General features: G+C 34.8%; 3 protein-coding genes across 4 annotated transcripts; all 3 read right to left on the reverse strand.

Annotated features, from left to right (window-relative positions):
• Window positions 1-14,025: 14,025 nt before the first annotated feature.
• On the reverse strand, window positions 14,026-16,294 carry LOC105455934 (dehydrogenase/reductase SDR family member 11-like). Its single transcript, XM_011699644.1, has 6 exons — window positions 16,259-16,294; window positions 15,775-16,090; window positions 15,083-15,209; window positions 14,721-14,853; window positions 14,168-14,311; window positions 14,026-14,095 (listed from the first exon to the last, which is right to left on the reverse strand). The coding sequence occupies exons 2-6, from the start codon at window positions 16,082-16,084 to the stop codon at window positions 14,051-14,053; spliced, it is 759 nt and encodes a 252-aa protein (XP_011697946.1). The 5' UTR covers window positions 16,085-16,090; window positions 16,259-16,294; the 3' UTR covers window positions 14,026-14,050.
• A 1,701-nt stretch (window positions 16,295-17,995) lies between these two features.
• Window positions 17,996-21,121, reverse strand: LOC105455935 (dehydrogenase/reductase SDR family member 11-like). Of its 2 annotated transcripts, none has more exons than XM_011699645.1 (6): window positions 20,906-21,121; window positions 19,860-20,211; window positions 19,151-19,277; window positions 18,834-18,966; window positions 18,280-18,426; window positions 17,996-18,206 (listed from the first exon to the last, which is right to left on the reverse strand). In XM_011699645.1, exons 2-6 carry the CDS (start codon window positions 20,167-20,169, stop codon window positions 18,162-18,164), a joined length of 762 nt encoding a protein of 253 aa, XP_011697947.1. In that variant the 5' UTR covers window positions 20,170-20,211; window positions 20,906-21,121; the 3' UTR covers window positions 17,996-18,161. The 2 variants fall into 2 exon arrangements, with proteins under 2 accessions (XP_011697947.1, XP_011697948.1); XM_011699646.1 differs by lacking the exon at window positions 20,906-21,121 and adding an exon at window positions 20,292-20,604.
• Window positions 21,122-21,807: 686 nt separating this feature from the next.
• Window positions 21,808-23,284, reverse strand: LOC105455940 (dehydrogenase/reductase SDR family member 11-like). The gene is made up of 4 exons (XM_011699651.1): window positions 23,128-23,284; window positions 22,571-22,703; window positions 22,080-22,223; window positions 21,808-22,009 (listed from the first exon to the last, which is right to left on the reverse strand). The coding sequence occupies exons 1-4, from the start codon at window positions 23,190-23,192 to the stop codon at window positions 21,968-21,970; spliced, it is 384 nt and encodes a 127-aa protein (XP_011697953.1). The 5' UTR covers window positions 23,193-23,284; the 3' UTR covers window positions 21,808-21,967.
• Between the last annotated feature and the right edge of the window lie 499 nt (window positions 23,285-23,783).

A 23,783-nucleotide genomic window follows, 5' to 3' on the forward strand; every position in this document is an offset into this window, starting at 1 on the left:
TTAATATTGCGATTTTATAAATTTATCAATTTACATGGACGCGGAATAACTCGATCGAGGCTTATTGATCGCGCATACGAACTATGGGACGCAACTTTTCTTTCAGTACGATAAAATAACAGATATCATAGTGCCTTTTTGAAGCGTGAACGAATTACTGGTTAAATCATCGGGCGCTTTCCAATTGCCACGCTGACTGCAGCCTGACCGCCGTTTAGTGCGGAGGTACGTACAGCGCGAACGTTTAGCGCGTAAAAATACGCGCCACTTTTGACATCGTAATGAGATTGAGCGTCATTACAGGCGCATAAACACATTCGGCGCTCAAAAGGGATAAAACGCGGCTTAATTATATGCAATTAAACCCGGATAGCACGAACAGATAACAGAGTTCCAATGAAAACGATTTAACGTACCCGCTAATGGATTAAAGTCCAATTTTCTTCTGGTACAAACGACCTAACAATTACTGACGAGAGTATCATTGACAAATACATTGACGATGCAACCATCAACATTGAAAAATAAATGGCGAGGCTTTAAAGCCATTAATATCAGAAAGAAATAATTGGGATTATATCGGCGCTTATTCGCGCGTAACAATTAATAAAAAGCTAATAATCTGATAAAAATGCAATGTAATAAATTATAATTGCATGACCGCTCTCTATAACGTTCATAATGCATTGCCGTTATTATCAGAATGTAATAATAAATTTCCACAAATTTATGAAAAGCGAAATATTATCTCTTAATATATTTTTACATTAATAATTTATGTCAAACGCGAAATAAATATCGCGTGAGATCGACCAGAATGTCCAATATACAATTATAAAATGTCTCATTGCGCGGAACTCCTTTTACAACAAGGCTCCTTTGCAACGATCTTGTTGTTAAAGCTTCGGCCGGCATTTGAAATTGCGTGTGCAGCCCCTGAAGACTCGACTGAAGAAACACCGAGGCGGAGTCGTTAAACTTATCGTCGCCGTTAATGAGTAGAGGCTTGTAAAGAGACAGCCAACAGCATTTATCTCTCGTCGCGGGTCTTTGTGACGCGGACTGCAATCAACGGTGTAAAGGAGTTCGGTCTACAAACCCCCTTACACGACTAACTTCGTTGCATCGAGACTTTCCTCCTTTATCTCCCACGCGCAAGAAATCCCGAAAGACATTCGGCATTCCGCGCTTAAGAAACTTACGTCTTCTTCTATACAGGCCACGTATTCTCTTTTGTTCTTTCATGCATTTCGTTCATTGCTTCAGTCACGTCACGTCTTTAATCATCGAGCGTGTACCGGGCAGTCGAGGAGAACAAACTTTAGTTCTACGGCTAAAACCTTCGAGGGACGGTGCGGAATTGTCTAAAAGACGATTATTGTACAATTGTGCTTCTGATTGCCGAAGCTGCAGTGTTACAGACTTCATCTTATATATGAATAAATGAATAAGCAAAGATAGAAGATCTAATAATTGTCCTTTAGGCGCGGGACATCTTTAAGCATCTATAGGTACTTTAATAACTTATTCTAGAGATTAATTAGAATCGGAAATTCTAATGCGAAAATGTCCAGGGTGCAAGCTTCCGAGTTATAAATGGTCAAAATTATCGAATTATATCAAAAGTTTGCGCGCTCAGATTCGTATCCACGTTTAAATTTAACGTGATCTATTGAATGTTATAAATATTCGCACACATAGCTCAGATAATATCTGATTTACTCAGCTAATTTTATCATGTGACTTCTTATATGCATGTTATGTACTATGTTAGTATATAACTGCAGCAATCAGCTGATATTGATTACTGATAATGAATTTTAACCGTTATACGCGTATTATCTAATTCTATATGTATATGATATATTATATATCGCAAAGAAACGCTTTTCTTCCTGGTCTTTCTATATCTTTTAACATAAATTTGATGGAAATGTATTTATGTAATTATTTTTAATAAATCGTATGATCAATTCCCGAATTTTAATAATACTATAAGATGTGGATTTTTACGCTCTAAATTTGACTTTTTAATTACACACGTATTCTTTATTTTATGACATTATTTTTATAGATTTATTATCTTAAATAGAAATTAAATATAACTCAACACTCACCGATGCACAGCAGCGACGGAATTGTGTAACACAACTACCTTGAGATCTGTAAAATACAAATATATCCAGATTATCCAAAGCAGCTCTAAAGTCATTCATATTTCAAAATATACCTACTGCGCACATTAATTTTTTATTTTTCTTTGAAGTAAAGATATTCAATAAAATAATTACATCATTTCTAAAAAAATAATTAATTCTATAGATTTATAACAACAAGTAGTTAATAAATTTAATAATAACGTATTGAAATAAATAATAAACTCACCTCATGGTTGATCCGTCGGCGCCCGATGCTTCTCAAGGAGCCTCCTTTCCAAGGATGCCTCCTGTCCAAGGATGCCTTCTCCTCCTCTCAGGTTTCTCCGTCACGCACTCGCATAACACTAAATCGCATGGCATTTCTGAAATACATAAATCGCAAAGTTTATTTTATTATATCGCGATGGAGGATTAATATAAAAATCATATAACACTACCATTTGACATCAGGAAAATTAGTGATCAATCTAATGAACAATCTAAATTCGTGCAAATATCAATAGAGTTTTAACGAATCATTGCTATATGTATATATAAAAGTTAAATTTATGCTACTAATTGATAAATATCAAAATCCAAACGTGATTGCGCAATTGTAGTTACTAATTAAACTAAACTGACGTTGCACGCTGCTAAACTTAGAGTCACTTTCGCGATATTTTGCTGATAACTGAAAAATTCATAAATGGTGTCGATAATTTCACACCGATACCGCGGAATACGATGCAATTAATGAAGTCGAGTTAATGGCTAATTAAAACGCGATGGACCGTTCAAAAATATACAATCGAAATTCAGTATTGTGCAATACATTTGAAACGCGTAAATCCGCCTAAATGAACGTATTATTAATAAACGGTCAATATATCGTGGCTTTCCGGTACTTGAATCATTCGATCCGGCGGCGGTTCGCTTATTACTCCGCGCTTTCAATCCGAAAACGATATACAAATTACATTTACGATAGAAAAATTTAAAGCGCAAAACGAACGAAATACAATCGAATGCAAATATCGTTAAAGAAATAATTATTGACCGTAAATATCGCAATGAAGCCATAATTTCTCTCTCTCTTTTGTTGCCTCGCGGGCGATCCATGCTTTAAACAATTAACTGCAAACAACTCGTGAAATATTTATCTCGATAATTATCTTGGTCATCTTAATACGCTTAGTACATATTGTTAATCATAAGTGTTATGTTAATTAATTAGCGCAAGTGGATAAACGTAAAATGTGACGGAGAGAACGATCGCGTATTTCCCTGTTACCCGTCGCGTTTTGAAGAGTAATGTGACGATACGCGAAACGCGATACGCGCCGCTACCTGCCCGCTCGACTGTTACCGCGTGAATGATAGCGCGGTGACCTTGTTTACGCAGCGACGCGGCGCGCTATAGGTACGCCGCATCACAAGGCCAAGACTACCGGCTTTCGAAATGTGTTTTCGAAAATATTATAACATTTTACAAGATACGCTCACATCCCGAATATTCTATTTCTTGTTTCAAGCCAGTTATTAATACATACTCGATGATATCGCGGCTACTCGTTATTGAAATTACTCGATACGATGTACTTCACTTGTAATCTGAGAGACCGATAAACAAATTATATTGAAAACTGCGAAAAGTTCAAAGACCTCGTGTACGCGCGATATACGCCATACTCGGCTCCGTTTTCAAAAACAAACGTCGAGAACTGTGTAGCTACCGTTATATGTATGGAACGTATAACGTATATTGCAAAATAAATCGTTAGTATCGTTAGTATCAGAAGAAGAATTAATTTTGAACAATTGTGAACCTTTGTAAAAAGAAATTAAATGTTTTTTCTGCATGTAACAGCTAAAAATCTAATAAATTGTGCATCGCATAACGTGTATTTAATTGGTTTCCAGAATACGCTCTGTTGCAAGATTGAACAGTGGTCGTGGGCATGCTCTCAGTGATGAACTATACGCAAGTTCCGTAGACATTGAGGGGGCAAAATGTCGCGAACCGCCACAAAACCCAATAACAATGTCGATACGTTGCAACCGAGTACTTTCCACCATTACGACGTTTTTTAACCACCGAGACGGACGGAAAACCTTTTTATTTCGCGAGCGGACGCGCCGACGTGGTGAAGTATAAAAGGGCGAAGTAACGGAAGAAGCCGTCGTTGAAGTCGAAGAAAGACAAACCACTCGGTCGTGACGACTCGTAAGTTTCCGCACAGCCGGTAGTACCGGGACTCTGGAACGAAACTAATCGAAGAGCATGACGCAGAAGCCTCTTATCCGTGGAGGGTCGCCGCTATTGACTTAGCAAAGTTTGGATTGCCGTGCGGATAAGACGCGCAGAGCAGAGTCAGCAGGCGAGCTCCGGCGAGCTGCTTCAGCCTCGCGTCCTCGTCTTCACGCGTATTCGGTACCGAAACTTCCGGTCGCGCAGTCTGCGTCTAATGTAAGCGGCCCGCGGCGAATCGCGACGACGCGACGGCCGGACATGAACCTGCACTAAACCGACATTAATACTTGTTCTGTCGAGGCTCGCGAAAAATACCAGAGAGATTCGACATGTACGAGCGTTTGCTTTTGAGCGGGCAAATGTCTTCCTTCTTTGTTAAAGCATATTATAGTACTTGTGGATTATATATATTATGAGCTTTAAAGATATAATCTGAAAAAATAAAGTTATCGAAATGTACAAATGTTTTTTAAAACACTTATAGAAGAATTTAAAATATATTTTTTTCTTATTACGTGTAATGATAATTATTTTATAAAAAATGGCACATACATACATTTTCTTTTATTGATAATTTTATGTAATATTAGTCAATGCAAATTATTTAAAAAACCAACATGAGCGTTAAACAATTCAAAGTTTAATTTCAAATTATATTGTAAATAATGTTATATCTAAAAAATTGAGAAATTGAAAATACAAATATTTATATGGAATAGAAAATATTCTAAACAACATGGCAAGACATTTCATCAGTTTTCCTTATTTTGTATAAAAAACAAAAATATAAAATAATGGAATATACTTTTTAAAGTTCATGGAAATCGAAAGAAGCGACAGATTAATCATCTGCGTTGCTTCGCCCGAGGAAAGAGTTCCTCGCAAATGTCAGGAAAAGCCAAGTCAAAGGCGGAATCGGAGAATGCGTTTATATCGTTCGCGAAAGACAACGCGGTGCTCGTTGTCTCGTTAAGTCGACAGAGATCGAGCGTTCGTTCCTTTGGTCTGCGGAGAAAGAGCATCGCCCCTTTTCAATACGTCAACCCCATTCAACCTCCGGGGACCCTGGAATCTTTTCTCCGTGGGCAAGGTGGCTCACGAAGACGTCCTTTGCATAAGGGAGCACGGCCGGTTTTGATAAAGAGAAAAAGAGAAGGACCCGAGAAATAACGATGCTGCGGTACATGGATAATTCATACGTGAAAAATATCCTCCATAACGTGATTAACGATTTCCGAGTATGCAATGTCGTATGCAAAACACGAAACGCATAAAGCTCGTTTTTCGTCATGTTTAATTCACAAGAACAAATTATCTCGATAAATTAATATTATATTGATTATTTAAAACCGAATCATACATAATTTATAGTTTGTAAAAAAATAGTTAATATAGTGAATAGTAAATATTTTTTTACAAAATATGTAACATTATTAAGAAAAAAAAGTGTGTTTTTTAGTAACAAGAATACTTATCGAAAAATGCAAACGCACGTAATATGGCAATGTGAGAAAATGAAAGTTTTATTTATTACTTTTTTTTCACTTTATATAAATATATATCGAGAATTAGGTATATGTATCTTTCTTTCTCGCGAATGTTCATCGTGATGTAACAACTTCCAGAACAAAGAAATTTTTCTCTCATAATGAAGAAAGAATGTTTTAATAAGATAAACAAATTTGAAAAAAAAGGATATGTATATTTTCAAACACAGTTGTTATAATTAGTGTTATTCTTAACTATATATAATCCCTAGTATAAAAATATACAAGTCAAATTGAAATATATTTACTGCAATAAAGCAGTGTTTGCGCTATCAAACTTTAATACTCTTTAATTATCAAACTAAAATATTTCTTTGATTTTTCCTGTCAGAAAAATATTTCTGTGATAGTTTCGATAATTAGATAGATTATTGCCGATTAATCAGAAAAAAGCAAGACCGTTCTCCGCGATGGATCGTGTTAAGTAGAAACAGACGGATCTGTCCAGACGCCATTTACGACGAGACTCGCTAATAAAGCGCTCGGTATAACTTGATTTTCGCGACCAAGTCGGGTGCCTGATGGCAAGTGAGCACGTGAAAACGTGGGAAGGAGCGGGATGGATACTATCGTTCCGCGATAATGGCCGTAATGACGACGATAATGCCTCGACACACGCGCCGCGGAACCGGCGGCTTGATATATCGTTTAAATCACGACCGGCGTCATTACGTACGGATGTGCGCCTCGTCGTAACAACGATTCCAACGACAGAGAGTGCCGGAGTTAAGCGCACCCTATGGAGAAGATGCTCACGCGGTGTCGTTAACAGTGTCATCTCCTTGTCGTCCACCTACGCTGAACGGCTGAATATGAAGTAAGCGACAGCCGTACGACGAGTCGTTTGCGGCAATAACGATAGCCTGACGGTAATAACCCCCTTCGTTTATACACATTGATGGAGCTCTACCGCCGCCAACGAGGAGGTATCATACGTGGAATTACGAGCGTTCGCTTTGTCCCTATTCAATTGCGGATGGGAATTTCAGAGTTATATTTCTTACATACACAGCGATAGGTATACTCTACGAGTAAATTGATCGTTACGTAGTTTTCTATACGCGCATACAGAGTGGTTTAATAGTTACCATTCACTCCCTCTCGTTTTAGAACATACGCGAATAACGTGATTCAACAATTACTATAATAATAAAAGATACAATTAACGTAGAATTTCTAGGATTTTTTAAAGTGTCGGTTCTTCAGAAAAAAAAATCAAAGAAATTTATCTGTCTATTTATACACATCAAAACTAGAAAAGAGATAATCAGTAATGTTTAATCATAAAGATGTTATTATATATACAATGTATATGCAATATTATGCAATATACATATATACAAATATAAGCAACAAGCGATAACATATGTTACGTTTTGGAATTCAATTAGTCATATATTATTCATAATATATGATATGCATTACACATATTATTATAATATATTATACAGCATTTTTTTATTATACGCATATTAAGAAACTTATTATATTTTGCAACAAATAAACTAATATTTTTTTTATATAAGAGAAATTAATATTTTTATAAATTCTCTCTCTCTCTCTCTCTCTGCCTCTCTCTTTCCTTTTTGCATAAACTCGTAAGCTCTTCTATTTTAAATTATACGTTAATTTATATAAACTATTTACAAATATTGGCAGGAAAAAAATCACAAACTAAAATTTTTAAATTAATCGCATAATCGATAATTCAATGCAGTGAATATATATATCTATAAAATTGTCCGCATAATGCAAATCAGAATAATTAAAGCAACATAACATAAAAAGAATAGAAAAGAAATAAAAAAAGAAGCAACAAAGACAGAAAGAAAGAGAAAGAGAGAGAGAGAGAGAGAGAGAGAGAAGGGGGGCAAGAAAGAAAAATTGCTCAACTATATAGTTGCAAGAATGTTATAACAATTATATTAATTTCTATTTATTTATAGTATTAGCGTAAATACTGTCAATTCATGTAACTATCGATATCACGATCGGTGAATTCAATTCGTTCCTTTTTTAATTTCAAACTATTATTAAACAATAGTTCGCGCTCGCGATTGTTAGTTTTCACAATTTCAAAAACCACGACCGTTTATTTACGCAATAGAAAATTCTCGGTTGATCCTCAGGGATTATCGTCAGATTTAAATCATACGCATCCGCGTGGGTGAATCATTTCAGTCGTGTATTCGTTTGCAAAGTCAAATTAATTCGTATAATCTTCGTTATCGCATAAAGCGGAGTACATAAACCTCTGGTGCTTGCTAACCAATAATAGAATTTCTCTCCTCCACCCATGTTATTTCCGAATGAAATGGATAATACCAATTTCCACAATGCGCGTTGCAAATGCATCGCGCTCAATAGATTTGACGCTCTCTAATGTTTAACGTCGCCGGTTTATTCATTGACTTCAAAAGCGCGACCATCCGCTTAAGCAGCGAAGCTCCACCCGAGATATATAAATGCGGAATAATTGGCGTAACGTATATCGTCATTATTAATGATCCTTTTCCGCTCTATGATTCGCTCGCATTGTTCACTCGAGGCTTTATTTTTACTGCCATATCGCATATTTATTTTGGACTCTTTATAAACAGTATTATACAAGTTATAATCGTGCGTATAAAATTGTCCGTTATTTTCCGAAGCCTGCAGTAGAAATAGAAAGACGTATTTTTAACAGTACAAATATTCGTTAGATATTTACTATTTTAATTTAAAATAGCAACGCATTTCGCGAAGCAAATCCTCTCGATTTAATATTTCGCCAGATTGCGTTTCTGCGATAGACAGTATTTTCTTAACGGACTAAAGCCATGGCGCGCGCATGTTTTCTCTGGTCTGGGAGAGAAATCGCGATCTTTCTTGTTTCTTGTATTTTCCAAGGGAAGTAAACTTATCTACATTATTCAAATGATCCTTCAGAGTTCTCGTTTTAGCCTCGTCCAATATTACTCGCAACCGCTACGGTGAGGAGACGGAATTCATCCTGTACCGCGAGGGATCAGCGTCGACGTTTGGATTAAACTATGCACGGCCATGTCGGGAATGCGTTGATAACATTATGCGCATCTTTTTCCCTCATGAATGTCGCCGAGATGCGGACGGATGAAACGAGTGGATTTATAACGGAGGAGCGAAAGATTCCCGCGCACCTCGACAAGACCACCGTGCGTAATATTCATTCTGCGAGATGCTGCCCTTGTAATACAGGATGGAAAATCAAGGTCCTACCGCGAGCGCGGGTTGCTAACCCTCCTTCACGGGCCATCCTTCGTCCTTATTCCTCGTCGACTTATTATTCCATATTATACCAATCGCCCTACGCCACGTTCTATACGCCTCGGTATCGCGCGTCGACAACGCGCGCGCGAATCGCATCGAATTGGGCACGTGTCGCGCGTGTATCGCGCGGGAACGGTTAAATTCATTCGCCTGGCGAGAGAGCCGAGAGAGCTAGGAAACTATTCCGCAACTTCTCCGCTTCGCAACTGCGGATTAAGCGAAAAGGAGTGAGACAGCGGTAGCAGCGACAACGGTAAGGAAGAAGCGTAGACGCTGGAGGATGTCGGAGCGCGAGATAACCCGTGCACGGTTTAGGCTTGTATATACTAAGCCGGTCGCCGAACAAGAATACGCGCTCTAGTGACTGCAGCTGCGACGTTCTAGCTAGCTACATACGTGTCATGTTGTATACGTTAGCTCGTGCATAAAAGAGAACTTTCTTGGTAGAAAAAGACGATTAAGAGAAGAAGACATGGGTGTTCTTAATTTAATCTTTCTTGTGTAACCGTTATTACTGCGTTATTACTGCTTGAAAATTAAGCTTTTCAGAAATTACAGAATAATTGAGAAAATATCAAAGTCATTTTCATATTTTACTAAATATCTTACTTTATTTGAAACTTTATTTAAAAACACGAATAAGAAAATTGCTGCTTGAATCTTGCGATAAATTAAAGAACAATTATTTATTAGATTCATTAAAAAGCTATGTTTTAAAATTTGTTAGAAATTATAATGATTATTTTGAATAATATTATATCCAATTTTTCGACATTAAGAAAAAAAAACAGCACGTTTAATTTGCTATATACGTAGCTGTGACTTCTTATTGTCTTTCTTGCGCAATAATCTTAAAATCTTGTTGTAGTGACACCAACACGAAAATTTTGCCATCGCCTATCAGAAATATGTTCGGATACGCTTCGGAAACCGCGCAATATAGTTGCTCCGGGAAAATAGCTTTCATTCGTGGCAGAATAATTGAGGTCACCGCACCACTCCGATGAACGCGGAAATCGGCCGAAATCCCGAAAATCGAATTTTCCGCCTTCGCTCCAATTTCAGTCGGCTTTTAATAAGTCAACAGACAAGCTCGCTCGATATTCAGGCTAACGTGCGCGGTACCGCGGCACAGGCCAATACCGAACGGCCGTCCTCCCCGTCGTCGTCGGCGAAGGCGCGCAGTTCGCGTTTCGTTCCAACGCGTCACGTGCACGCCGTCACCGCGAACCACTTCAAATCTGACACCGCATCGGCGCACGTACGCAGCCGGTTTAAGCGGGCATGTTTGCACTGCCAGTGTTCCGCTAACGAACCTATCCGACCACCCCGAGCCTCTCCCGAGCGAACCCTTAGCGAACCCGGCTGACTCCTCGTCGTCGCTGTATTCAGCTGCCACGTTTCGCTCCCCGCTTCGCATATTCGCTTTAATGACATAAGTCGAAACGCCGCGAAACTTTTGACGCGTTGAAATCGTTTTTCTATAATTCTCAATCGCAGCACGTCATGTCGCGCTCCAATTTCGAAGAAAACTGTATTTCTTTTATTTGCACATATATAAAGACCAAAGAGAGTTTTTTTTTAAATTATTAACAACAAAATTAATTCAATATTTTTCTCCTTTCGTTTCTTAAAAAAGAACATAAATATAAATATATTGCATAAAACTACGTACATATAATTTCTTATTGTATTTCAATTTTTCTATCTGTTTCATTTATTTTTGATTTTTAAAACTTATGATAATGTCGCAATAAAAAAAAGGCAGATTCGACAGCTGTGCAGTAGAGTCATTTTTCGGATCTCAAATCAACAAATAAAGAGATAGGAAATGATACATACAATATATTCTCAAAGAGTTAAACGTATTCGTCAATTGTTTAAATTTACCAAAGATATACTCTGAGACTAATTCAAATGCGAGAACTAGAGAAACACGGTCAAACAACTGTTAGCATACGAGTCAAGGAAGAGAAGTTGTTCCCTGTCAGAAACAGTTACGAACGCATTTAAGGAAGTTAAATCGGGATGTTTGTTCCTCAACATTTGGTGGGGCTCTGGTAAATTCAGGCATTTGCGAGATTAGTTTCAATTTTGAAGGAATTATTAACAACCAATATACAATGATATGAATGTTTGCTGGCCAAATTGCTATTAATTCCAATTTACAAGCTTATTGAGTTGCTTATTGCAGCAAAATATTTTAAATCTACAATTATATCGATTAGAACATCAGCTTAACTTGAAATACTTAATTTCTCATTTACAGTGCGCGCAGACAACTGCCCGACAAGTGCTAACTTGCGAGATAAACTCGTTGCTGGTGAAATGTAAACGGGTTAAACAAAGCGACAGAATTTGGAAGCATCAGGTGTTATTATTTGGGGAAGAGGCGCGAAAGGCACGGAAAAACAATGGCGCGGACGCCGCTGCCGTTCCGCGTAAATAAAGAGATAATTTATGATCGTTACACAATGATCGTCATAAATCGCATTTCTACTGGTCGACAGAACGTGCCGTTATGCGAGGAACTCCGTTTCCGCCCGTTAGCCTCAATCCCTTCCCGCACCTCCGCACTGTCGATATTTTACCGCGGGAACGCAATACACGGCCGGCATAATTTATCTGTTTTCAAATATGCCCGCGCCGATAGATTTACATATTTTAATATAAATTCCTAAATGCCGGCCCCCGTCCATACAGACAGCCCCCATGAAGCACCGAGTACGTCTTTATCGATCATCACTCTGCCGCTCTTCCGCGTTTTACATCTTGCTTCTTATATACCCCCGCCTTTCCTTAATGTAACAGCTAAGAGCACCTAAAAGTGAGGAATAAAAGCGACGGATTCTTTGCACGTCTTCGCGTTATTAATTGTACTGTATAGCAAGTAAAGTAATAGCGGGCGACTAACATAACTTACAGCTGCCTGCAATTTATTTTTTGAGACAAGTGTTTAGAAGGAATATAATCAATATATAACAGTATTAAATATAGCAATATGTATATATATATATATATATATGTATATATATGCATACATATAGTTCTACTTGTGTTTAATAATCATTATAATATTATATTCTATTGCGGCTGTATAGAGGAGAAAAATCTCGATTGAATTGTATGTACATCATATGCAGCCTTCGAAATTCATGAGCGATGAATTGAACGTATAGTATCTCAGTATATAACGCGACGAGAAACGAGATCTAATCGCAGAGCTAGAATACGAGGCGTACACACTTAGATTTTGACAGGACCCGACACCCGATGCATGCCGGGAAAATCGATTTCCCTGATAACGCGACGCGATTCCCTCGAACTGCTCGAAGCATGACGGAACTTGTTTGACACCTTAACTATCGCTCGCACTCGAATGCATTCCTGGTTGACAGTCGAGCTCGGTACAGTGTGAGCCGCTATTGTCGGAAGTTCATGTTTAGAAGCACGCACACGGATGCGCAACGTAGATATGGATGACGCGCATTTGTGTATAGGAAACGCGCATTTCGATTGTTCACGTATAAATGCCAAATGACACCGCTGTATTTGTCATGCGCCAAGCAGGATGTAACCGCTGGGTGTGTGTAGCAGCCACTTCGTCGAAATTTGAATGCAACGATTACACGCGAACATATTGCCGATAACATTGCTTCGCGATAAGCGGAATTTGTCACAAATCTGAATTTTGAATATATCCTTTTAGAGAGCGATATGTGTATATAAGTACATGTATATATAAATAAGGCATCGTGCGAGATAAATGGTAGCGATATCTGATAGTCGGTATTTATTTCCTGACAATATATTGATCATAAATTTCGAATATGCATTCTTGCATTGTAAAATGCATGAAAAATATTTTTACAGTTTATTTCAGTCATTTTTTATGTATTATTGAAACACATAAAGAGATGTATTATAAAACACAAAGATATATAGGTACAAATTCCTTATCTAAGATTTTATTTGAATATTTATTTTTATCTCTATTTAACTAAAAATGGGTACGTTAAAAGAGATTATATTAGGGAAAATATTAAATGAAACGTAGGCAGTATTACGATAGAGAACAACTTGATGTAAAAATTTTATATTTATATAAAAAATGCAAAGCAACATGAAAGTTTATAATATCTTTACGAGTCCCAAGTTTCTTATCTTATTACTAGCGTAAAATTGTAAATGCATTAAAGAACATCATCACACTGAAGATATTCTTCATATAATGAGAGTAAGAAAACAGGAATGATTAATTACATTTTTGTTTGCTCTCAATTTTCAATTTTTTTACAGTATAAATTACTTACTATTACAGTAAACATTCTAAATATTTCTAATCCAGTACTGGATTAGCATTGTATTGTTTCATAATCATTAAAGACCAATAACAATTTCGGTGCAATATTAAAAAAAAGAATTTTTTATTTTTTCTGATATTTTTAAAATTTAATCTGTATGCATTGTTTTTCATGTATTCTATTTTATTAATTTCAATTACGCAATGTTCTACAATTTCTGAAAACACATTTGAAACTACGAGATTCAAACCTAAGATTCCGAAGTAGCCTAATACTAATGTTGAGTTAATGCTTGCGACATAATGAAAATTATTGTAATTTATAGTAACTAAATCTCATGATTGAATAATGAAACTTCTTAGTAATTTTTTATTTTTTCAGACAATGCCGTTTACTATCATTTTAGATATTACTATACATATGTTTCAACTGACATTACATTTACTTAGTAAGCATTTGCGTATATTAAGTTTAACAGTTGGAATAAATGAAAATTCAAAGACAATTACTGTCTTACAATTTTCAGTGGTGAGATTCCCCGGTGGGCTGAATGGTAAGCTGCGTAATCTGCCATTAAGTAAAACATAAAATAATTTTCTATATTTATTAGGGAGCAATTACGTTAACAAGCGTTTGAACCTGAACTTCCGATCGCAATCCAAGAGCATAAATGACCGCATTCGCTATATCTGACGGTTGAAGTGTTGATAGTTTCTCATAAAAGTCTTTCATAGTATCCGAACGTTCAAACAAGTTCGTTTTTACACAACCAAGACTAATGGTCTAAAAAACCGGCCAAGTAAGTATCTATAATAACTACTTGCATTGATAAAAAGAAGCATACCTGATGGTAATATTTCATATGTAAAAATAATAGTATAAATTTTACGATACTAGGAAAACATCTAACAATATTCCGATATAGATAAGCAACCGTAACTGATTATTTAACTTTGTTTAATTAACTGTCTGATGAATCATATGTACAAATGTTATATTGCCACAAAATGTCTATTATAGAAACGTATTTACAGTGTTTTTCTTATTAATTTACAGTTTTAATATACATATATATTATATTAAATTATTATAATATTGCAATATTATAATAATTAATACATATCTTATTAATTAAAAGTTATCGTTTACATAATATTAAAAACAAAAAATAAAAACTTAAAATGTATCTTACGGTAACTCGAATAGGAGCTTTAATTTCTGCTATTTCTTGTCGTACTGTATGAGATAGAACAAGAGCTGCATGTTTACTGGTAGCATACAAATTCACTCCCACACTAGCCGGCATTAAAGAATGGCTCGCAACGCTGTATATCAAAAATATCAATATTAAAAATACACGCGGAATAAATCAAAAATATCAATATTAAAAATACATTGCGCAATAAATTCACATTACCACAAACTTTTCAAAAAGATTTTTCGTAATCTTGAATCTTACGATTTACCGAAAATCCAGAAAATGTTTCGGAAACTTACTTATTTTAAAGATTTAATGCGACTTCTTTAACTATTGTTAATATAAATCAACATTACCCGGTAATACTAAAAATATGCCCTTCGACGTTTCGTTTGCGCATTGAATGCACTGCTTTGTTCGTACACACGGCGACAGTGAGGACATTAGTATTTAACAGTCTTTCAAATGTCTTCCTCTCGCTATCTGCAAATGTAATTTATGACATTCTTTTTTTAAGGAATCAACACAGAAAAGACCAAAGTCTTTCATTATAATAACGTCCTAACTCGCCATTGTGAGATTTTACGCGGTAAAACTAAAAATTTCCTTTCAACAAGAAATACAATATCCTTCGCGTAAAAAGCCGCTATGTTTTTGAACAAACTTAATAGCATTTCGCAATCGACATTAGATTTTTAAATGAGATTTAATCGGTCCTCGAATTCTTCAAGTACTCCGAGATTAAACGCGTTGACACAAATACTTTGTAGGTGCATATTAATGCAATTCTTCAATTGGATTATAACATTATCGTATCGTTATTTTCCAAAATAATTTTGTAAACATATAAGTTTACAATTTCAAATTAATATATCTTCAATTGCATAACATTGAGATAAAATGTACAACACATAGTATATTTTTGTAATTCGCCACAGAAAGAGTCATTATCGATAAGAGAGTATACAAATAATAATTATTTAGGTAATCCTTTAAAAATTTGTTATTTGTAATATTTTGTATAAATACGTGATGTCAATCATCGTACCTATTATTCGTGAACTATCGATAACGCCAGCATTGTTGAGCATAATGTCGACACCACCTAACGTTTCGATATGCGTGAATGCTGTATCGATTTCTTTCTCGCAATTTACATCGCAGCATATAGTATGTAACGTGCCCAAGTTTTGAGAATCTTCCTGCTTACATTCTGCATCGAGTTTTGCTAATCTTTCTTTCTGGATGTCCAGAGCAACCACGTTCACTCCGTTTTGCAGAAGACCACGTGTAATTGCTTCACCGATACCGGATCCAGCGCCGGTAACGACTGCGATTTTACCACGCCAACGAATCATAATTGTCTGCCTGCAAGTACAACACAGCCCGCGATTGTCACTAATAATTACTAAGCCGAAAAATCAATCTTGTAAAAAGCATATTCATGAGCATTCAATCTCAGCAACATTTAATTCAATCGTAAATTTGTGGAAATGGCGGTTCGATTGACAATGCTAAAGTATATTACTTACTTGCGTATCTTCTATTCGCAACCGCCAACAGAACTGATGTGTTATGAAATGCACTCTGAAAACCGCTATATTCCGGGATTCGTGATAAGTATAGAAAAAATGTTTGATGTAACAGATTATCAAAGACAACAGATACGGACTGGCGACTGCCAAATTCTATACTTATACAACATAAACACCGGTATTGGCTTGTTACGTAACGCGTATTGTATAATATCAGCGTTGCATGTCAATTCAATAGCACGAAACACTGACTTGCAAGATTTATTGACTTGTCACGAATTTCGACATGGAGCAAAAAGGCGCGGTAAAATTTTGTTTTAAATATAAAAAAAAGCGTATTGGAAACGCTTGTAATAATGCAAAATGCATACGGAGAAGTTTACGGAGAAGTTACGACTGTTTAAGTCATAGTAAGATGTTTGAATGACACACAAAGAAATAAATAGAAAAAAATTGTAGATTTTTCATTGACTGTATGACACAAAAATCAGTCGCAGTTATTAACCATCTGTCCTACTCGCCGAATCTAGCCTCAGCAGACTTTTTCCTCTTTTCAAAACTGAAAGTAGAGATCAGTTAAAGGGATCAGGTAAAGGGACCAGTTTTGAGGATATGGAGTCGATTAAGTATAACGTAGCAAACCTATAAATTTTACAAGTTTGAAATATACACTACACATGAACAATTTACTCGATGGCAAGGCAAAAAATGTGGAAGACTTACAAAGCTTTATACTAATTAGTCTCACAATTGAGATATAAATGGCGCTATGAGTGCATCCGAAAAAAATTCAGTTCCGGAATTTTTTGAATGCATGCTGTGTATAATAGTTCTCTCTACATAAGCCAATGTTGGCGAATATTCGCTAATCTGTAACCCTTTCGTTTAGTAGCATCACTTCATCGAAATTGGAATACAATGATTACACGTGAATATATTGTCGGTAACGTTGCTTCGCGAAATTTATCACAAATCTCAATTTCGATTATATCTAAAAATCAGGAAAAATTAATTGCTTTTGCTCTCAACATTTAATCTTTCTTACAGTAATCATTACTTACTACTACAGTAAATATTCTTCCAGTAATCGGTAGATTTTGCAATAACTATTACGGATATAACAACAAATACAGTATGATTGTTAAAACTTGATTTCTAATCCAGTATTGGAGAAGTATTGTATCATTTCATAATCATTAAAGATTACCAGTAATAATTTTGGGATAATATTTTAACAAAATACTATTTTTTTTATTTTTAAAAAATTCTTATTTTTTCTGATATATTTATATAGTTCAATTACTTCGATATATATTCATTGTTCTTCATACACACTATTTTATTAATTTCAATGTAATGTTTTACAATTTTTGAAGATGCATTTAAAACAACAAGAATCAAATCTAAAATTCCGGAATGATTTAATTTGCTAAAGCTGAACTAATCGGATGCTTACGATAATGCAAGTTACTGCAGTTTACAGGAACTATTGATCTTGTATCTCTAAGCTTGTACAATAGAACAAATACTGAAACAAGTAATTATAATTATTCGAAATGATTACAGAAGCATACATGGTTCTCTCTAAATTTTCTGGAGTGAATCTCACTCCAAAAAATAGAAAATACTGCCACTCGGCCACTTGAGTGGCAAAATTTTCATTCTTTTGGAGTGAGATTCACTCCAAAAGAGTGAAAAGTCACTCCAAAAAATTTAGAGAGTTGAATAATAAAACTTATCAGTAATTTTTTATTCTTTCAAACAATACTGTTTACAATCTTGCTCTTCAGATATTACTATATATTTCAACTGACATTACTTTTTTTCAGTAAGCATTTGCGTATTAAAATTAACAGTTGAAATAAACAAAAATTCAAAGACGATTACTGCCTTGCAATTCTCAATATATAGACTCCCCAGTGGGCTGGATGATAAGCTGCGTAATCTGCAATTAAGTAATATGCAAAATAATTTTCCTATATTTATTAGGAAGCAAGTACGTCAACAAGAGTTTGAACCTGAACTTCCGGTCGCGTTCCAAGAGCATAGATGACCGCATTAGCTATGTCTGACGGTTGAAGAATTAACTGTGCTTTCTCGAAGAAGTTTCTCATTGTATTCGAATGTTCAAGGATGTTCGTTTTTACAGTACCAGGACTAATGCTCTGAAAAAAATCGAACAAGTAAGAATCTATAGTAATCTACATTGATAAAAAGAAGCATAACTGATGGTATTATTTCATATGTAAAAATAATATTAAAAATTTTATGATACTGCAACATCTAACATTATTCCGATATACATAAGCAACGGTAACTGTTTACGTCTGATCACATATATGAATAAATTATCACAAAATGTTTATTATTAGAAACGTATCTGCAATGTTTTTATTCTCTTCTTTATTACAGAAAAGTTTTTATCATTAATATATTGATATTACAATGATTAATGCGTTACTTGTGAATTTAAAGTTTTAATATATTGATACTGTAATGTTTAATAATAATAATTGCGTTTCTTATTAACTAAAAAACAACAAAAAGTAAAAACTCAAAATATGTATCTTACGGTAACTCGGATAGGAGCCTTAATTTCTGCTAGTTCTCGTCGTACTGTATGAGTTAGAGCAAGAGATGCATGTTTACTAGCAGCATATAAATTCCCTCCTACACTAGCCGGTACTAAAGAATGGCTCAAAACGCTGTATATCAAAAATCAATATTAAAAATATATATATTGCCCAGTAACTTAACATTATTATAAATTTTTCCAAAAAATTTTTCGAATCTTGAATCTTATGGTTTACGGAAAACCCAGAAAATGTCGGATACCTATTTTAAAGATCTATGATTTATTCAATTATTGTTAATACAAATCAACATTACCTGGTAATACTAAAAATATGTCCTTCGCCGTTTCGTTTGCGCATCGAATGCACTGCTTTGTTCGTACACACGGCGACTGCGAGGACATTAGTATCTAACATTCTTTCAAATGTTTTCCTGTCGCTGTCTGTAAATGTAATTTATAAATTATTTTTTTAAGAACGAAAAGAAGACCAAAACCTTTTAATTTAATAAATTATTTCATCTCGCCATTGCAAGATATTTTGCGCAGCGAAACTAAAAATCTTCATCTTCCCACAAGAAACACATGCTTCGCGTAAAAGACCGCTGTGTTTTTGAACAAACTTAATAGCACTTCACAATCGACATTAGATTTTTAAATGATTTAATCGGTTCTCGAATTCTTCAAGTACTCCGAGATCAAACGCGTTGACATAAATACTTAGTTGGTGAATATTAACGTATTCTTTAAATGGATTACAACATTATCGTATCGTCATTTTTCAAAACAATTTTGTAAACATATAAATTCACAATTTCAAATTAAAATATTACCAATTGCATAACATTGAGATAAAATGTACAGCACATAGTATATTTTTGTAATTCACTATAGAGAAAAAGACTTATTATCGATAAGAGAATAAACATACAAATAATAATTATTTAGATCCTTTAATCCTTTTAATCCCTTAAAAATATGTTATTTGTAATATTATGTATAAATACGTGATATCAATCATCATACCTATTATTCGTGAAGTATCGATAATGCCAGCATTGTTGACCATAATATCCACACCACCTAACGTCTCGATATGCAAGAATGCTGCATCAATATCGTTCTCGCAATTTACATCACAGCATATAGTATGTAATGAGCCGAAGGTTCGTGAACCTTCCTGCTTACATTCCGCATCGAGTTTTGCTAATCTTTCTTTCTGGATATCCAGGGCAACCACGTTCACTCCGTTTTGCAAAAGAGCACGTGTAATTGCTTCGCCGATGCCGGATCCAGCGCCGGTAACGACTGCGATTTTACTACGCCAACGAATCATAATTATCTGACTCCAAGTACAACGCAGCCCGCGATTGTCAATCTATAATATAATAATTAGAGAAATATATTATTATATTAGAGGGATGCGTCAGAAAAAGCGATGTAAATCCGGTAGCTTACAAAGAGTAGAATTCGTTTTTATTTAACTGCTTATTATTCAGTTAAATCACTTGATTCACAAATACACAAAAATGGAGAGCGGCTCTAGATAATCGATAATAGGCACTTCGCGCACGAAGTTGGCGCGCCTCGCAACTATGTTTTCACGCGTAAAATGCGTGATTGCGGCTATGTCCAAATATGACACTGTGAATACTCCGACGGCTAAGTCCGTATTTCGGCAATTCGATTGCTCCGGCGGCTAAGTCCGTAACGTCTGAAAATGACTCGTTTGCGCACTACTCCGAATATCTCTATTATTATTATACTGAGCTTCGGAAAATCTCTCTCGCTCCGCGCTCCAGAAAATGGTATTATATATATTGCTCGCAGAACGCCGAATCGATCTCGCCCTCTAGATCGGGCTGGGCGCATCGACTCTTTTATACATTTTCGCAGGCAGATGGCCTCATTATGCCAATTTTCTTACAATATTAATAACTATCAAGCCGAAAATAATATCAATTTTGTAAAAAGCATATTCATAAGCATTAAATCGCAGCAACATTTAATTCAATCGTGAATTTGTGAAAATGGCATTTCGATTGATAATGCTAAAGTATAGGTATACTTACTTGCGTATCTTCTATTTCCAACCGTCAACAGAACTGATGTGAAATGCACAGTGAAAATTGCTGTATTCCGGGATAAATTCGTGATAGGAATAGAAAAAATGTCTGATGTACCAAATTAAATATCAGACACTCTACAGATACAGACTGGCGACTGCCAATGGCAAATTGCAATTGCAAACTTACAAAACATAAAGACGCGTACAGACTTGTTGCATAACCGCATATCGAATAATATCAACGTTGCGTATCAGTTCAATGTCACACATTGCTGATATGGTGCGTTAATGTGTAGGTTGTAGGTATAACGATTTTAAATTGAGCAAAATCATTCTTTCGCCAGCAGGGCATCTTTGATCTCGAAGACCTCGTAATTACATAAACGAGTAGATATACACATATGTATAATAGTTCTCTATAAGCTAATATTAGCGAACATTCGCTAATCTGGAACTATTGGCCATTTCGTCCAGTAGCAACCACTTCGTCGGAATTTGAATATAATGATTACACAAACATAAAACCTGTAACGATGCTTCGCAAAATTTGTCACAAATCTGAATTCCGAGTACCTATCTTTTTAAAACAATATCTATGCACATACACGTATAAGGCATCGTGCGAGATAAACGATAGTGATATCTGATAGTTGATATTTATCTACTGGCAATATATTGACTATAAATTTCTAATATAAATTCTTGCATTTTAAAATACATGCAAAATATTTTCAGTATCATTTTCCATGTATTATTATAAAAGACAAAGATAAACATATATATATATTTATTTACTTATCTCTATAAATTTTATTGGATTATTTATTTGTATTTCCATTTAGTTATAAATGGACGTACATTAAAAATATTATATTAGCAAAATTATTAAGTAAAACGTAGACAATATTATGATAGGGAGTAACAAATTTTATATTCATACAAAAAATGCAAAGCAACATAAAAGCTTAGAGACTCTTCATGAGTTTCTTACTTTATTATTAGCGTAAAATTGTTTTTTGTAAAACTGTTAAAGCATTAACAAAACGGGTATTTTACTGAAGACTCTTCAGAAAGACTCTCCGGTTGGCTGGATGGTAAACTCCGTAATCTGCAATTAAACAACATGTAAGATTTACCTATATTTATTAGGAAAAAAATACATTAACATGCATTAGAACCTGAACTTCCGGTCGTGTTCCAAGAGCATAGATGACCGCATCCGCTATGTCTGACGGTTGAAGCGTTGGTACTTTCTCGATAAAGTCTCTCATTGTATCCGAATGTTCAAAGATGTTTGTTTGTACAATACCGGGACTAATGCTCTAAAAAAAAATCGAACAAGTAAGAATCCAAAATAACTATCTACATTGATAAAAAGAAGCGTACCTGGTAACATTTTGTATATAAAAATAATATAAATTATAATATTTCGATAACATCTAATATTACTTCAATAGATAGACAATTCTTTACATCTATTCACTTATATGAATATCTTATTATCATAAAATGTCTATTCTTAGAAACGTATACGCAGTTTTTGTTTTCTAATGTTATTGCAATTATTATAATGATTAATGTGTTTCTTGATAATTATAAAAGTTATCATTTACATAACATTGAAAAATAAAATAAGTAACACAAAATGAAAGCTCAAAGTGTATCTTACGGTAACTCGAATAGGAGCTTTAATTTCCGCTATTTCGAGTCGTACGGTCTGAGTTAGAGCAAGTGCTGCATGTTTACTAGCAGAATACACATTCAAGGGACCCACACTCGGTATTAAATAATGCCCCGCAACGCTGCACATAAAAAATATTACTATTAAAAACATGTACTACAAAGTAAATTAATGTTATCATAAAATTTTCAAAAAGATTTTTCATAATTATTTGTCTTGTTCTTGTCTTTCAGCTTACGGAAAATTAAAAAAATGTTGATTTTTCAAAAACTTATTTAGTTGCGATTTATGGTTCAATTCTAAATAGAATCGTAAATGTCCTTGTTCTCAAAAAACTTAATTGGTAAACACTTATGACTGGAATTGTGATTCTTTGCGTAAGGTATGATTATTTGTAAATATCTACGATTTCTCGTAAATCTTACAACTAGCAAGAAGCTGTAAAAATTTTGCGTAAAGTTATAAGTCTTACGAAAACAAATTATGAGCCCGATTCCAGTTAGAATTGATACATTATTCAACTGTTATTAACAAATCAGCAATACCTGATAATATTAAAAATATGCCCTTCGATATTTCGTTTACGCATCAAGCACACTGCTTTGTTCATACACACGGCAACTGCGAGGACATTAGTATCTAACAGTCTTTCAAATGTTTTCCTATCGCTCTCTGCAAATGTAATTAATGAAATTTTTTTTAAGATTAACACAGAGAAGACTAAAGTTTTTTATTGTAATACTGTTCCATCTCGCCGTTGCAAGATGTGTACGCAATAAAAGTACGAATCTCCTCTTTACAGCGAAAAACATAACACCTCCGCGTAAGAGGCCGTTTTTCAACGATTTAAATAACACTTCGCAATCGAAACTAGATTTTTAAATGAGACATTTAATCGGTTCTCGAATTCCTCAAGTTCTCCGATGTTAAACGCATTGACACAGATACTTTGTAAATACATATATTAATGCATTTTTTTTAATTTTTTTTAATAAGTTACAACATTCGTTATTTTCCGAAATTCGTAAATGTATAAGTTCACATTACAAATTAATACATCTCCAACTGCATAACAGATAAGAGTGAAGTAAAATGTACAACACATATTATATTTTTGTAAAAAGCCATAAAGATAAAGACACAATACACAGTGTGACAAAAAACCACTTTTTTCTCTCCGAAATGCGATAATATGTTTTCC

This window comes from Wasmannia auropunctata, unplaced genomic scaffold, assembly GCF_000956235.1.
Source record: "Wasmannia auropunctata unplaced genomic scaffold, wasmannia.A_1.0 LD335828.1, whole genome shotgun sequence".
Classification (NCBI taxonomy): Eukaryota; Metazoa; Arthropoda; class Insecta; order Hymenoptera; family Formicidae; genus Wasmannia; species Wasmannia auropunctata.

Excerpts from the sequence above, each read along its gene's own strand:
- LOC105455934 (XM_011699644.1), bottom strand. The coding sequence starts at position 16,084 with ATGATTCGTTGGCGTGGTAAAATCGCAGTCGTTACCGGCGCTGGATCC. Across the intron at positions 15,210-15,774 it reads CGATAGTTCACGAATAATAG|ATAGCGAGAGGAAGACATTT; the intron begins GTACGATGATTG and ends TTACATTTGCAG. Across the intron at positions 14,312-14,720 it reads AAGCTCCTATTCGAGTTACC|ACCATTAGTCTTGGTTGTGT; the intron begins GTAAGATACATT and ends CCGGTTTTTTAG.
- LOC105455935 (XM_011699645.1), bottom strand. The coding sequence starts at position 20,169 with ATGATTCGTTGGCGTAGTAAAATCGCAGTCGTTACCGGCGCTGGATCC. Across the intron at positions 19,278-19,859 it reads CGATACTTCACGAATAATAG|ACAGCGACAGGAAAACATTT; the intron begins GTATGATGATTG and ends TTACATTTACAG. Across the intron at positions 18,207-18,279 it reads GAACGCGACCGGAAGTTCAG|ATTACGCAGCTTATCATCCA; the intron begins GTTCAAACTCTT and ends ACTTAATTGCAG.
- LOC105455940 (XM_011699651.1), bottom strand. The coding sequence starts at position 23,192 with ATGAACAAAGCAGTGTGCTTGATGCGTAAACGAAATATCGAAGGGCAT. Across the intron at positions 22,704-23,127 it reads CATATTTTTAATATTATCAG|CGTTGCGGGGCATTATTTAA; the intron begins GTATTGCTGATT and ends TTTTATGTGCAG. Across the intron at positions 22,224-22,570 it reads AAGCTCCTATTCGAGTTACC|AGCATTAGTCCCGGTATTGT; the intron begins GTAAGATACACT and ends ATTTTTTTTTAG.